The sequence below is a fragment of the Coregonus clupeaformis genome, unplaced genomic scaffold, assembly GCF_020615455.1.
Source record: "Coregonus clupeaformis isolate EN_2021a unplaced genomic scaffold, ASM2061545v1 scaf0295, whole genome shotgun sequence".
In the NCBI taxonomy this organism is placed as follows: Eukaryota; Metazoa; Chordata; class Actinopteri; order Salmoniformes; family Salmonidae; genus Coregonus; species Coregonus clupeaformis.
In genome coordinates, this window is record NW_025533750.1 from 270,294 (window position 1) to 287,004 (window position 16,711).

At 40.3% G+C, this 16,711-nt stretch overlaps 2 protein-coding genes across 5 annotated transcripts in view; both read right to left on the reverse strand.

The window, feature by feature from the left end:
* The window catches only part of LOC121534203 (E3 ubiquitin ligase TRAF3IP2), a 79,710-nt gene extending 70,727 nt beyond the window's left edge, over positions 1–8,983 (reverse strand). For both annotated transcript variants that reach the window (XM_041840766.2, XM_041840765.2), the window contains exons 1-2: positions 8,234–8,983; positions 434–529 (exon numbers count right to left, since the gene is read on the reverse strand). In XM_041840766.2, the coding sequence (XP_041696700.1) occupies positions 434–477 (44 nt within the window). In that variant the 5' untranslated portion in view covers positions 478–529; positions 8,234–8,983. The remainder of the gene's footprint in view (positions 1–433; positions 530–8,233) is intronic.
* Positions 8,984–10,162: 1,179 nt separating this feature from the next.
* Positions 10,163–16,711, reverse strand: part of chd1l (chromodomain helicase DNA binding protein 1-like) — a 112,487-nt gene continuing 105,938 nt past the window's right edge. For all 3 annotated transcript variants that reach the window (XM_045214676.1, XM_041840750.2, XM_041840754.2), the window contains one exon: positions 10,163–10,530. In XM_045214676.1, the coding sequence (XP_045070611.1) occupies positions 10,408–10,530 (123 nt within the window). In that variant the 3' untranslated portion in view covers positions 10,163–10,407. The remainder of the gene's footprint in view (positions 10,531–16,711) is intronic.

A 16,711-nucleotide genomic window follows, 5' to 3' on the forward strand; every position in this document is an offset into this window, starting at 1 on the left:
TATCTGACTGGATAAAAAATATATATATAATTATGCCCCCCCCCTACTTCTAAAACCAAAGTTGCGCCCCTGGTTTTTGGTTACAAGGCACAAGGCAGTGTTTCTCAAACTTACAGAAGTCAAATCAGTTCTACAAATTAGTTGGCAGGGGTCTTTACCTCAATATTATTGTGTTTCTGATACCTTTTAAGACTTTTTCCTGGTAGATGTTTTCTAAGACCGCTTCTCCATCTGTTTGACCAGAAATTAAAGACTTTTGCTTATTCCAAATTTCTAGGATGGAAAATGGTGTCTTCATTTCAGGAAAACAATGTAGACTCTTAGCTTTCATTTGACACCCAATTTGACATGCTCCTATGAACGTCACATGGTGGTGTTCATGGGTCCTTTTACATGGAAATGCCCTATAGTGGGACATAGCATACAGGCCTACCTGTTAGTAGCTGTGGTTGAGTAGCAGGGAGTGGGCAGCATCATTCTGTCTCTGCCACTGTGGATCAGCTCCTGTCAAGTCCCAGCAACACACAGCCTGTCAAAATCAACATCACAGGTAACTTACAGCAACACACAGCCTGCCAAAAATCAACATCACAGGTAACTTACAGCAACACACAGCCTGCCAAAAATCAACATCACAGGTAACTTACAGCAACACACAGCCTGCCAAAAATCAACATCACAGGTAACTTACAGCAACACACAGCCTGCCAAAAATCAACATCACAGGTAACTTACAGCAACACACAGCCTGCCAAAAATCAACATCACAGGTAACTTACAGCCCTAAAAATTGTCAAAGACTCCAGCCACCCTTGTCATAGACTGTTCTCTCTGCTATCGCACAGCAAGCGGTACCGGAGCACCAAGTCTAGGTCCAAGAGGCTTCTTAACAGCTTCTACCCCCAAGCCATAAGACTCCTGAACATCTAATGTCTGTATACCCAGACTATTTGCATTGCCCCTACTGATTTTGTACATTTGCCCACTGACAAAGACATGATCAGTCTATAATTTTAATGGTAGGTTTATTTGAGCAGTGAGAGACAGAATAACAATAAAATAATCCAGAAAAACGCATGTCAAAAATGTTATAAATTGGGCAAACGTACAAAATCAGCAGGGGATCAAATACTTTTTTCCCTCACTGTAATACAGGACATACTTCAGACAGGACACATATCTCAGGACATACTTCAGACAGGACACATAATACAGGACACACTTCAGACAGGACACATAATACAGGACACACTTCAGACAGGACACATAATACAGGACACACTTCAGACAGGACACATAATACAGGACACACTTCAGACAGGACACATAATACAGGACACACTTCAGACAGGACACATAATACAGGACACACTTCAGACAGGACACATAATACAGGACACACTTCAGACAGGACACATAATACAGGACACACTTCAGACAGGACACATATAGGTTAATACTGGGGCTGTGGTTATTGTGAGTAACCTGATTTATGTTCCTCTAACTCCTCCTTCTAGTGAGTTTCTACAGACTGTTATCTCCTACCATTCTGATAGAGTGAAGACTGTCAGAAAACGTGGTTGTAACGTTAATAATTTGGTTGGTATTCCATTGGTTACCTCGGGGCAGAGTGGTCCACCCTCATTGAATATGGCGCTTTTAAATGTTAGAGCAATCACTAGTAAAACCTTTCTTATGAATGACCTCATTACTGAGCGCAAAGTTGATTGCATGTTTCTCACTGAAACACAGCTTTTCATACTCTATCACTGAAACATGGCTGTCTTCAGACTGTAGTGCCTCTCTTACTGTTTAAAATGTCAGCCACTAGTGCTGGTGTCAAGAGTGCTGATGTGGATGCGGTGGTGAAGTCAAGCCGACTTTACTAATCACCTCTATAGGTACACACAAATAAACGACCTCAAAAACACAAGAGGCGAAACAAATACGCGAGTGCGTAAAACAACACGAATAGGTACCGAACCTATACATTCAAGACAAGAGGACAATAACACACAAATGCAAACATAACACAGGGGAACTTATAGGTGACATAATCAATACAGAATACGAGACAGGTGCACCAACTAGACATGACAAAACAAACATCGAAAACATCAAGCGGTATTAGCTAGTACTCCGGGGACGACGAACGCCGAAGCCTGCCCGAGCAAGGAGGAGGAGCAGCCTCGGCGGCATCCGTGACAGCTGGCCATAACCCTGTATAGGCCACAAAAGCACTGCCCCACATTCTTTACTGATTTCTCTGAACTATTGTCCTTGAGAACTAAGATAAAATCATGGTGTTGGGTGATTTTAATATTCATGTTGACAAAGAGACTGACTCCAAGGCCATTGAATTTCTGAATCTGTTGAGCTCTATGGACTTTATCCAACATGTTACTGGGCCCACCCATAACCACAGCCATACTCTGGACCTGGTTATTACCAAGGGGCTTTCTATTGACATATCCTCTACGGCCATACTCTGGACCTGGTTATTACCAAGGGGCTTTCTATTGACATATTGTTGATGTTGCTTTATCTGATCACCACTGTGGATGTTTTAGTACCTTGTTGCCCATAGCAACACAGGGTAACACTGAACACATTAAGAAACGCTGTCTTACCTCTGAAGTTGCTACAGATTTTATTGAGTGTATGAACTATACTCCACCACCTATTCTGCCTTCCTCTTGTGATGATTTAGTTGATAACTTTCATAGCAAATTAAGGGCAACCACGGATGCCATAGCTCCAGTTAGGTTGAAAAAGGCCACATCCAGACAGAGAGCCCCTTGGATGAGGAAACTAATCAATTAAAGAGAAATTGGAGAAAGACAGAGCAGAAGTGGAGAAAGTCAAAGTTGCAGGTCCATTATGATATTCTGAGAGAGCAACTTGGCATATACAGTGGGGGAAAAAAGTATTTAGTCAGCCACCAATTGTGCAAGTTCTCCCACTTAAAAAGATGAGAGAGGCCTGTAATTTTCATCATAGGTACACGTCAACTATGACAGACAAATTGAGAATTTTTTTTCCAGAAAATCACATTGTAGGATTTTTTATGAATTTATTTGCAAATTATGGTGGAAAATAAGTATTTGGTCACCTACAAACAAGCAAGATTTCTGGCTCTCACAGACCTGTAACAACTTCTTTAAGAGGCTCCTCTGTCCTCCACTCGTTACCTGTATTAATGGCACCTGTTTGAACTTGTTATCAGTATAAAAGACACCTGTCCACAACCTCAAACAGTCACACTCCAAACTCCACTATGGCCAAGACCAAAAAGCTGTCAAAGGACACCAGAAACAAAATTGTAGACCTGCACCAGGCTGGGAAGACTGAATCTGCAATAGGTAAGCAGCTTGGTTTGAAGAAATCAACTGTGGGAGCAATTATTAGGAAATGGAAGACATACAAGACCACTGATAATCTCCCTCGATCTGGGGCTCCACGCAAGATCTCACCCCGTGGGGTCAAAATGATCACAAGAACGGTGAGCAAAAATCCCAGAACCACACGGGGGGACCTAGTGAATGACCTGCAGAGAGCTGGGACCAAAGTAACAAAGCCTACCATCAGTAACACACTACGCCGCCAGGGACTCAAATCCTGCAGTGCCAGACGTGTCCCCCTGCTTAAGCCATGTCCAGGCCCGTCTGAAGTTTGCTATTGTAGTGCATTTGGATGATCCAGAAGAGGACTGGGAGAATGTCATATGGTCAGATGAAACCAAAATATAACTTTTTGGTAAAAACTCAACTCGTCGTGTTTGGAGGACAAAGAATGCTGAGTTGCATCCAAAGAACACCATACCTACTGTGAAGCATGGGGGTGGAAACATCATGCTTTGGGGCTGTTTTTCTGCAAAGGGACCAGGACGACTGATCTGTGTAAAGGAAAGAATGAATGGGGCCATGTATCGTGAGATTTTGAGTGAAAACATCCTTCCATCAGCAAGGGCATTGAAGATGAAACGTGGCTGGGTCTTTCAGCATGACAATGATCCCAAACACACCGCCCGGGCAACGAAGGAGTGGCTTCGTAAGAAGCATTTCAAGGTCCTGGAGTGGCCTAGCCAGTCTCCAGATCTCAACCCCATAGAAAATCTTTGGAGGGAGTTGAAAGTCCGTGTTGCCCAGCGACAGCCCCAAAACATCACTGCTCTAGAGGAGATCTGCATGGAGGAATGGGCCAAAATACCAGCAACAGTGTGTGAAAACCTTGTGAAGACTTACAGAAAACGTTTGACCTGTGTCATTGCCAACAAAGGGTATATAACAAAGTATTGAGAAACTTTTGTTATTGACCAAATACTTATTTTCCACCATAATTTGCAAATTTGCAAAATTCATTAAAAATCCCACAAATGTGATTTTCTGGAACAAAATTTCTCATTTTGTCTGTCATAGTTAACGTGTACCTATGATGAAAATTACAGGCCTCTCTCATCTTTTTAAGTGGGAGAACTTGCACAATTGGTGGCTGATTAAATACTTTTTTTCCCCACTGTATAACAAGGCAGTTAGAAATGCCAGACGGGTTCATTTTTCTAACTTGATCACTAATAATCATAATAATTTGAGAGTGCTCTTCTCGACCATTGATGGCTTGATAAATCCTACCCCCGCAAACCTGTGAACTTTCCTCCACATCTAAATGTGATGAGTTTGTGCAGACGATACACAACTTTACATGTCACCAGAGGATTTTAGCTCCATGGATAAATGATTAGACTGTATTAGTGATTTAAATACTTGGATGGCTCACAACTTCCTCCAGCTAAATAAAGACAAGACCGAGGTACCTATTGTTGGAGCCAAAGCTCAGGGGGAGAATCTGGACGCACATTTTAATTCACGGGCAATAAAGATAAAACACCAGGTAAAAAACCCAGGTGTTATTTTACATTTTGAACTAAATTTTTAATCACACATCAGGAATTTGACCAAAATAGCTTTTTACCACCTGAGGAATATTGCCAAGGTGTGGACGTTTCTCTCTCAGGCTGATACAGAGAGACTCATCCATGCTTTTATTACAAGCAGGCTTGACTACTGTAATGCTCTCCTGTCTGGTCTACCCAAGAAAGCCATTGGTCAACTGCAAAACATACAGAATGCTGCAGCACGGGTACTGACCAAGACCAGGCGGAGAGCACACATTACACCGGTTTTAAAGTCTCTGCACTGGCTGCCTGTGAGTTTTAGAATTAATTTAAAGATTCTTCTATTGGTTTTTAAATCACTCCACGATTGTGCACCCCAACACATGTCAGACATGCTTTTAAGTTATGTACCCAGTAGGTCCCTCAGGTCCTCAGGCACTGGCCTTTTAACTATCCCAAACCCAGGACCAAGAGGCATGGAGAGGCAGCCTTTAGTTACTATGCCCCCAGCCTCTCGAACAGCCTGCCAGAGAACCTGAGGGGGGCTGAAACTGTGGACATATTTAAGAGATCTTAAAACACATATTTTTAGCTCTGCTTTTCCTTATGGTTCTTTTAGTCGTTCAGTATTAATTGTTATTATTTTGTTTTTTATCTTATGTTTGTTGTGTAGTAAATATTTCAGCTTTTACTTTCTTTGTTTTTTCATTGTTTTTTCCTGTAAAGCACATTGCATTGCATGTCTGAAATGTGCTGTATAAATAAAGCTTGATTTGATATAGTCAGATTAATGATCCACCATTTTGGGAAATTAATTTAAACTTTAAAGGCTATTGAGTCAACATGCCGTGCCGCCTCCAGCTGCTCTGCTCAGAGGGACTTTCTGAACCTGTAGCAGTCATTTACCAGCAGTATGTTTTCTAGTGGGGAGGAGTTCAGTGGAAATCCCAACTCTACTCTCACTGATGGGAAACCAAACCACCAACATATCCTCATCTATTGTTAATATATGTGTCTTGATTGTAGGTCTACATGTCCCAAATGGCACTATATTCCCTATTTAGTGCACATACAAAAGAAGGGCACTATTTAGGGTAAAGGGTGTCATTTGGGATGCATCGCGCAGGCAGTCAGTCCAGGGTGACAACTTCTAGGTAAGAGTCTATGGTTAGGCTATAACTTATACTGTAGGTAAGAAACGTATGGTCCTGAGAAACATGTTTAAGAGCCCAAAGCATAATTATTAATTTAACATTATAAAAGTTCAAGTTTATGATCTGTGAGAACGCTGGCTGCCCCAGGTAGTCTAGGGGCTCTATTCAGGTACACAACATTCACAACATTCCAGCTCTTTTACAAAGCAAATGCTCAGGGGGCAGGAACATAATGATAATAATTTGTACAAATTAACCATAACGAAGGCCAAAAAGAGATTGTATTAGATTTTTTACATTTTACAAAACTTTTGGTGGCCCCCAAAAGAAAAGTCACTGGCGGGCCTGTTTTGGCCGCAGGCAGCCTGTTGCAGACCCCTGGCCTAGAGGCTATACATCTCAGAACATTTAGGCAGACCCCTGGCCTAGAGGCTATACATCTCAGAACATTTAGGCAGACCCCTGGCCTAGAGGCTATACATCTCAGAACATTTAGGCAGACCCCTGGCCTAGAGGCTATACATCTCAGAACATTTAGGCAGACCCCTGGCCTAGAGGCTATACATCTCAGAACATTTTGCTGATGAAGTCAGTATGGTCAGTCACGTTTGCGTTTTCCACTGAAGCAGCAGTAGCAGTAGTGTTGACCTTGATTCAGAGCAGAAGCTGAAGTCATTTTCCAACAGTTCACATTCTGCTTGACATGCAAAGGTGCACACAAACTGCCCCCGAGACATCTATCGTATCTACCACAAAAATCTGCTGCGTCGAACGCCATTTCGATTGGTGCCTCTTCCTGTTGCTTTCCTGTGCTCAGAACTATGCTCTTTCACTTATCAAAATGAACTTTCAGAAGCTTTTATTGTGACACTGAATTTATAATGTCAGAAGTTGACTTTTTCTGATTCTTGACATGGAAAATACTAGAGGAACGCACACTATGCCCTGGACCAGAGCTAGAGGAACGCGCACTATGCCCTGGACCAGAGCTAGAGGAACATGCACTACACCCTGGACCAGAGCTAGAAGACGCACACTATGCCCTGGACCAGAGCTAGAAGACGCACACTATGCCCTGGACCAGAGCTAGAGGAACGTGCACTACACCCTGGACCAGAACTAGAGGAACGCACACTATGCCCTGGACCAGAGCTAGAGGAACGTGCACTACACCCTGGACCAGAGCTAGAGGAACGTGCACTACACCCTAGACCAGAGCTAGAAGACGCACCTTGCAATTGTACCTTCAGAACAAAATATTCAGGAAATGATTTTTTTTTTTATTTCAACAAATCTTTACCGATAACATGTACATGTTGGGAAAGAAACATGAACAGATTCCGTACTGCGGTGGATACATAAAGGCATTGTTGTGGAGTAGTGAACTACATGTACTTCAACTAGTAATTTAACTACATTTTTGCAATAGCTTGGTGGTATAACTTGCCTTTAATAGGCTAAAATTACAATCTGTTAACATATGACCCAAAAGTGATCTGTTCTTCCGATTTGTTGTCTATGACATTTCAGATTTACATGACAATTTGTCACTAAGTACCTTGATGTAGCAAACTCCTTTTTAAAAGTAACTTCAGTTAAGTAAACTATATTTTTCTTAAAGCTAAAATATGTACTTTTTTGGGCGACCCAACCAAATTCACATAGAAATGTGAGTCATAGATATTTCATTCTCTTTGAAAGCAAGTCTAAGAAGCAGTAGACCTGTTCTATGTGCGATATTTCTATGCTTAAGTTTAGTTTTTGCATCTTTTACTTTCAGTTTTGTACACCAGCTTCAAACAGCTGAAAATACAATATTTAGTTATGGAAAATATATTTCACAACAGTGTAGATGGTACTCTACACATTGACTGTTTGTTCTGTTACATAAACTGAAATTAGGTTAACTATTATAATTTTAGCAACCAGAAAATGGGGGAGCAATTTCTGCATAGTGCATATTTAAGGGTAGCTTTAGTGTAGTTTAACTTCTTCCATTGTGAAGTCATTGATATATTGGTAAACTATATTTCCAGAGTAGCTTTCTGGTGTAAGTGAAATATATTATGAGATCCACATCTCATATTCATACCAGGGCACAGTGCTCTAAAAAGGCTATTTCACCTACCTCATGTTCAAATATTCATACCAGGGCACAGTGCTCTAGAAAGGCTATTTCACCTACCTCATGTTCAAAAGAAGGATTTAAATCCAGATCTGACGGGTTGTTCCAAATCCTATGCACGAAAAGTTGAAAATGGAAGAGCCGGTATGCATGTCTCGACACTCGCACTCACGCAAGTGAAACTGTTCTGTCAAGACAGAAAAGTTTACCAAGCGCACTCTCCTATCTTCCGTCAACAACGTACGTCGTTTGCGTAGATCTGTATACGTCATGATAAACGCAACACGTTGTTCACACATATCATCAGACGATCCCATCTGTGAGTCTGCGCAGAGAGGAGCTGAACCTCTAACAAAGATGGTGGATAAATGAAGATAGTCAAAGAGGAAGAGGCAAAGCGAGAGGGGAAACTCGGCCCAAAATCTGTCTCTTCCAGCAGGTGGCGTTTTTTCGCTCACCAAGGGAGGAGCTTTTGTATAAAGGTCAATGACGGTAGAATTTGGTCAACAAAAAACGGAACGGTTTATTTGCTACGTGAGGCATATTTGATCGGATAGAAGTTTCGTAATGCTTAGGTTGTTCCGAGTGTACATATAAGTACACGTGACATCCCGCAACTTTGAGGGGAAAAAAACATTCTCGGAGTTAGTGCTATAGGGGATCATTGGGACGTCCATAACCTAACCACTACCATAACCTTTACCGAACCCTTTTACATTTCAGATGACTGGGGTAACGTTAGAGTTGGGACGGCCCAAGGATCCCGGATATGCATAGCAAGGACCGTTGTGGTTGTGCCTGTTGGTCACATTGGGGTAATTCCCTTTCTTTAGCTAGAATGGTCCCATCTGATCTCGCCTCCTCGAGTGCCTTCCATTTTTAAAGACATGTATTTCCATTAGAGCGGCCACTCGACCATCTCGGGTCAATATAATGGATCATCTGAGATAGTTCACTCAGGCAGTTCAGGTCACTAAACTACCACCTAGGTGGCAGGTAGCTTAGTGGGTAAGAGCGTTGTGCCAGTAACCGAAAGGTCGCTGGTTCTAATCCCCGAGCCGACTTAGCAAGGCACTTAACCCTAATTGCTCCTGTAAGTCGCTCTGGATAAGAGCGTCTGCTAAATGACAAAAATGTAAATGTAGGTCGACTTAACGGGGTGTGTCTCCCATAGACACCAATGCAATAGCAGCTGGGGCTGGTCTACTTAGTTCGTTGACTTTCATTGAACCATGAAAAAACAGTGAGTGGGGTGTCTCGCTTCTACTACGGGGCCTGGGTTCCGATCTGCAGTTTAGCAGAGCAATTGTCTGAGGACTAATTTTTTTCCATCACTCACAGCTGAAAATACAAACATTTAATAATGATCCAATGTCTGCCATGCTTCTGGATGATGTCGTTGCTGCTGGTGCTTGCTCCAGTGCACACAGTGCTAGTGTGCAGGGCTTACCGGCTCTGTAATATGCCAACGTGAGTAGATTACATTAAAAACAGCAGATGTCCATCTTGGAAGAAGTGCTACCGGTGGAGCATCAAGACACACCCCTTTTATATAAGCCCCACCTCTCTGTTCCATAACATATCACTTTAGAGGGGTAAGCTGGTCAGATATACAGCGCTGGCTCCCAACCTGGGGTAGCTGGTCAGATATACAGCGCTGGCTCCCAACCTGCGGTAGCTGGTCAGATATACAGCGCTGGCTCCCAACCAGGGGTAGCTGGTCAGATATACAGCGCTGGCTCCCAACCTGGGCTATTAGGCCTATCCACAGGGGGTACTAGGAGACTCAGGAGACCATAGGCTTACTGGTGAAATGCACATGAGGGGGTACTTCAGGGGTACTCCGGGCAGAGCAACATTCAATTGGTGGTACAGTAACCGAAAAACTTGATATACATAACACCTAATGATAACATACATACAGTACATGCAATTACCAAAATAAATAGCAAATTAAAATAATTTATAAAAAATAAAAAGCAGAGTAAATGAATGTTCTCTACTTTATTGTAATCAGTTGATCAAAAGTCCCAGATAAATACAACAGCATATTGAAGAGTATGTTAAGTATTAAATAAGTATTGCTGTGGGAGAAAGGGAGTGCTGCAACAAGGACTGATCCGTGGCTCCTGCAGTGCAGAGGTCAGCACCTAACAGACTGTTCCTCTGGGCAGTACAAGGCTCACATATGCTGCGTGTTTTAGTACTGAAGAGCTACATCATCATCATCATCATCATTTAAAGCAGTGCAGGAACTTGGTGGGGTTGACTTGTCTCTGTCTGGAGAAGCAGGCCTCCAGCCAGGTCTTCTGAACAGGAAGTGCCTGAGGGTGCTGACCAATAAGCTCCTGGATCGCCTGGTGACACAGAAAACCATAGCAACATCAGAAGACTAGCATCATCAGACTATAGCAACATCAGACTATAGCAACATCAGACTATAGCAACATCAGACTATAGCAACATCAGACTATAGCAACATCAGACTATAGCATCATCAGACTATAGCAACATCAGACTATAGCATCATCAGACTATAGCAACATCAGACTATAGAAACATCAGACTATAGCAACATCAGACTATAGGATCCTCAGACTATAGCAACATCACACTATAGCAACATCAGACTATAGCAACATCAGACTATAGCAACATCAGACTATAGCAACATCAGACTATAGAAACATCAGACTATAGAAGCATCATCAGACTATAGCAACATCAGACTATAGCAACATCAGACTATAGCAAAATCAGACTATAGCAACATCAGACTATAGAAACATCAGACTATAGAAGCATCATCAGACTATAGCAACATCAGACTATAGCAACATCAGACTATAGCAACATCAGACTATAGCATCATCAGACTATAGCAACATCAGACTATAACAACATCAGACTATAGCAACATCAGACTATAGCAACATCAGACTATAGCAACATCAGCCTATAGCAACATCAGACTATAGAAACATCAGACTATAGAAACATCAGACTATAGAAGCATCATCAGACTATAGCAACATCAGACTATAGCAACATCAGACTATAACAACATCAGACTATAGCAACATCAGACTATAGCAACATCAGACTATAGCAACATCAGACTATAGCAACATCAGACTATAGCATCATCAGACTATAGCAACATCAGACTATAACAACATCAGACTATAGCAACATCAGACTATAGCAACATCAGACTATAGCAACATCAGACTATAGCATCATCAGACTATAGAAACATCAGACTATAGAAGCATCATCAGACTATAGCAACATCAGACTATAGCAACATCAGACTATAGCAACATCAGACTATAGAAGCATCATCAGACTATAGCAACATCAGACTATAGCAACATCAGACTATAGCAACATCACAATATAGCAACATCAGACTATAGAAACATCAGACTATAGCAACATCAGACTATAGCAACATCAGACTATAGCAACATCAGACTATAGCAACATCACAATATAGCAACATCAGACTATAGCATCATCAGACTATAGCATCATCAGACTATAGCAACATCAGATTATAGCAACATCAGACTATAGCAACATCAGACTATAGCAACATCAGAAGACTAGCATCATCAGACTATAGCAACATCAGAAGACTAGCAACATCAAACTATAGCATCATAAAAATAAATAAAAATATCAGACTATAGCAACATCAGACTATAGCAACATCAGACTATAGCAACATCAGACTATAGCAACATCAGACTATAGCATCATCAGACTATAGCAACATCAGACTATAGCAACATCAGACTATAGCATCATCAGACTATAGCAACATCAGACTATAGCAACATCAGACTATAGCATCATCAGACTATAGCAACATCAGACTATAGCATCATCAGACTATAGCATCATCAGACTATAGCAACATCAGACTATAGCAACATCAGACTATAGCAACATCAGACTATAGCAACATCAGACTATAGCATCATCAGACTATAGCAACATCAGACTATAGCAACATCAGACTATAGCATCATCAGACTATAGCAACATCAGACTATAGCAACATCAGACTATAGGATCCTCAGACTATAGCAACATCACACTATAGCAACATCACACTATAGCAACATCAGACTATAGAAGCATCATCAGACTATAGCAACATCAGACTATAGCAACATCAGACTATAGCAACATCAGACTATAGCATCATCAGACTATAGCAACATCAGACTATAACAACATCAGACTATAGCAACATCAGACTATAGCAACATCAGACTATAGCATCATCAGACTATAGAAACAGACTATAGAAGCATCATCAGACTATAGCAACATCAGACTATAGCAACATCAGACTATAGCAACATCAGACTATAGAAGCATCATCAGACTATAGCAACATCAGACTATAGCAACATCAGACTATAGCAACATCAGACTATAGCAACATCAGACTATAGAAACATCAGACTATAGCAACATCAGACTATAGCAACATCAGACTATAGAAACATCAGACTATAGAAACATCAGACTATAGCAACATCACAATATAGCAACATCAGACTATAGCATCATCAGACTATAGCAACATCAGACTATAGCAACATCAGACTATAGCAACATCAGACTATAGCAACATCAGACTATAGCAACATCAGACTATAGCAACATCAGAAGACTAGCATCATCAGACTATAGCAACATCAGAAGACTAGCATCATCAGACTATAGCAACATCAAACTATAGCATCATAAAAATAAATAAAAATATCAGACTATAGCAACATCAGACTATAGCAACATCAGACTATAGCAACATCAGACTATAGCAACATCAGCCTATAGCAACATCAGACTATAGAAACATCAGACTATAGAAACATCAGACTATAGAAGCATCATCAGACTATAGCAACATCAGACTATAGCAACATCAGACTATAACAACATCAGACTATAGCAACATCAGACTATAGCAACATCAGACTATAGCAACATCAGACTATAGCAACATCAGACTATAGCATCATCAGACTATAGCAACATCAGACTATAACAACATCAGACTATAGCAACATCAGACTATAGCAACATCAGACTATAGCATCATCAGACTATAGAAACATCAGACTATAGAAGCATCATCAGACTATAGCAACATCAGACTATAGCAACATCAGACTATAGCAACATCAGACTATAGAAGCATCATCAGACTATAGCAACATCAGACTATAGCAACATCAGACTATAGCAACATCAGACTATAGCAACATCAGACTATAGAAACATCAGACTATAGCAACATCAGACTATAGCAAAATCAGACTATAGCAACATCAGACTATAGCAACATCACAATATAGCAACATCAGACTATAGCATCATCAGACTATAGCATCATCAGACTATAGCAACATCAGACTATAGCAACATCAGACTATAGCAACATCAGACTATAGCAACATCAGAAGACTAGCATCATCAGACTATAGCAACATCAGAAGACTAGCAACATCAAACTATAGCATCATAAAAATAAATAAAAATATCAGACTATAGCAACATCAGACTATAGCAACATCAGACTATAGCAACATCAGACTATAGCAACATCAGACTATAGCAACATCAGACTATAGCATCATCAGACTATAGCAACATCAGACTATAGCAACATCAGACTATAGCATCATCAGACTATAGCAACATCAGACTATAGCAACATCAGACTATAGCATCATCAGACTATAGCAACATCAGACTATAGCATCATCAGACTATAGCATCATCAGACTATAGCAACATCAGACTATAGCAACATCAGACTATAGCAACATCAGACTATAGCAACATCAGACTATAGCATCATCAGACTATAGCAACATCAGACTATAGCAACATCAGACTATAGCATCATCAGACTATAGCAACATCAGACTATAGCAACATCAGACTATAGGATCCTCAGACTATAGCAACATCACACTATAGCAACATCAGACTATAGCAACATCAGACTATAGAAGCATCATCAGACTATAGCAACATCAGACTATAGCAACATCAGACTATAGCAACATCAGACTATAGCATCATCAGACTATAGCAACATCAGACTATAACAACATCAGACTATAGCAACATCAGACTATAGCAACATCAGACTATAGCATCATCAGACTATAGAAACAGACTATAGAAGCATCATCAGACTATAGCAACATCAGACTATAGCAACATCAGACTATAGCAACATCAGACTATAGAAGCATCATCAGACTATAGCAACATCAGACTATAGCAACATCAGACTATAGCAACATCAGACTATAGCAACATCAGACTATAGAAACATCAGACTATAGCAACATCAGACTATAGCAACATCAGACTATAGAAACATCAGACTATAGAAACATCAGACTATAGCAACATCACAATATAGCAACATCAGACTATAGCATCATCAGACTATAGCAACATCAGACTATAGCAACATCAGACTATAGCAACATCAGACTATAGCAACATCAGACTATAGCAACATCAGACTATAGCAACATCAGAAGACTAGCATCATCAGACTATAGCAACATCAGAAGACTAGCATCATCAGACTATAGCAACATCAAACTATAGCATCATAAAAATAAATAAAAATATCAGACTATAGCAACATCAGACTATAGCAACATCAGACTATAGCAACATCAGACTATAGCATCATCAGACTATAGCATCATCAGACTATAGCAACATCAGACTATAGCAACATCAGACTATAGCAACATCAGACTATAGCAACATCAGACTATAGCAACATCAGACTATAGCAACATCAGACTATAGCATCATCAGACTATAGCAACATCAGACTATAGCAACATCAGACTATAGCAACATCAGACTATAGCAACATCAGACTATAGCAACATCAGACTATAGCAACATCAGACTATAGCATCATCAGACTATAGCAACATCAGACTATAGCATCATCAGACTATAGCAACATCAGACTATAGCAACATCAGACTATAGCAACATCAGACTATAGCATCATCAGACTATAGCAACATCAGACTATAGCATCCTCAGACTATAGCAACATCACACTATAGCAACATCACACTATAGCAACATCAGACTATAGCAACATCAGACAATAGCAACATCAGACTATAGCAACATCAGACTATAGCATCATCAGACTATAGCAACATCAGAAGACTAGCATCATCAGACTATAGCAACATCATACTATAGCAACATCAGAAGACTAGCATCATCAGACTATAGCATTATCAGACTATAGCAACATCAGACTATAGCAACATCAGACTATAGCAACATCAGACTATAGCAACATCAGACTATAGCAACATCAGACTATAGCAACATCAGACTATAGCATCATCAGACTATAGCAACATCAGACTATAGCATCATCAGACTATAGCAACATCAGACTATAGCAACATCAGAAGACTAGCATCATCAGACTATAGCAACATCAGACTATAGCAACATCAGAATATAGCAACATCAGACTATAGCAACATCAGACTATAGCAACATCAGACTATAGCAACATCAGACTATAGCATCATCAGACTATAGCAACATCAGACTATAGCAACATCAGACTATAGCAACATCAGACTATAGCATCATCAGACTATAGCATCATCAGACTATAGCAACATCAGACTATAGCAACATCAGACTATAGCAACATCAGACTATAGCAACATCAGACTATAGCAACATCAGACTATAGCATCATCAGACTATAGCAACATCAGACTATAGCAACATCAGACTATAGCAACATCAGACTATAGGATCCTCAGACTATAGCAACATCAGACTATAGCAACATCAGACTATAGAAGCATCATCAGACTATAGCAACATCAGACTATAGCAACATCAGACTATAGCAACATCAGACTATAGCATCATCAGACTATAGCATCATCAGACTATAGCATCATCAGACTATAGCAACATCAGACTATAGCAACATCAGAAGACTAGCATCATCAGACTATAGCAACATCAGACTATAGCAACATCAGAAGACTAGCATCATCAGACTATAGCAACATCAGAAGACTAGCAACATCAAACTATAGCATCATAAAAATAAATAAAAATATCAGACTATAGCAACATCAGACTATAGCAACATCAGACTATAGCAACATCAGACTATAGCAACATCAGACTATAGCATCATCAGACTATAGCAACATCAGACTATAGCAACATCAGACTATAGCAACATCAGACTATAGCAACATCAGACTATAGCAACATCAGACTATAGCATCATCAGACTATAGCAACATCAGACTATAGCAACATCAGACTATAGCAACATCAGACTATAGCAACATCAGACTATAGCAACATCAGAATATAGCATCATCAGACTATAGCAACATCAGACTATAGCAACATCAGACTATAGCATCATCAGACTATAGCAACATCAGACTATAGCAACATCACACTATA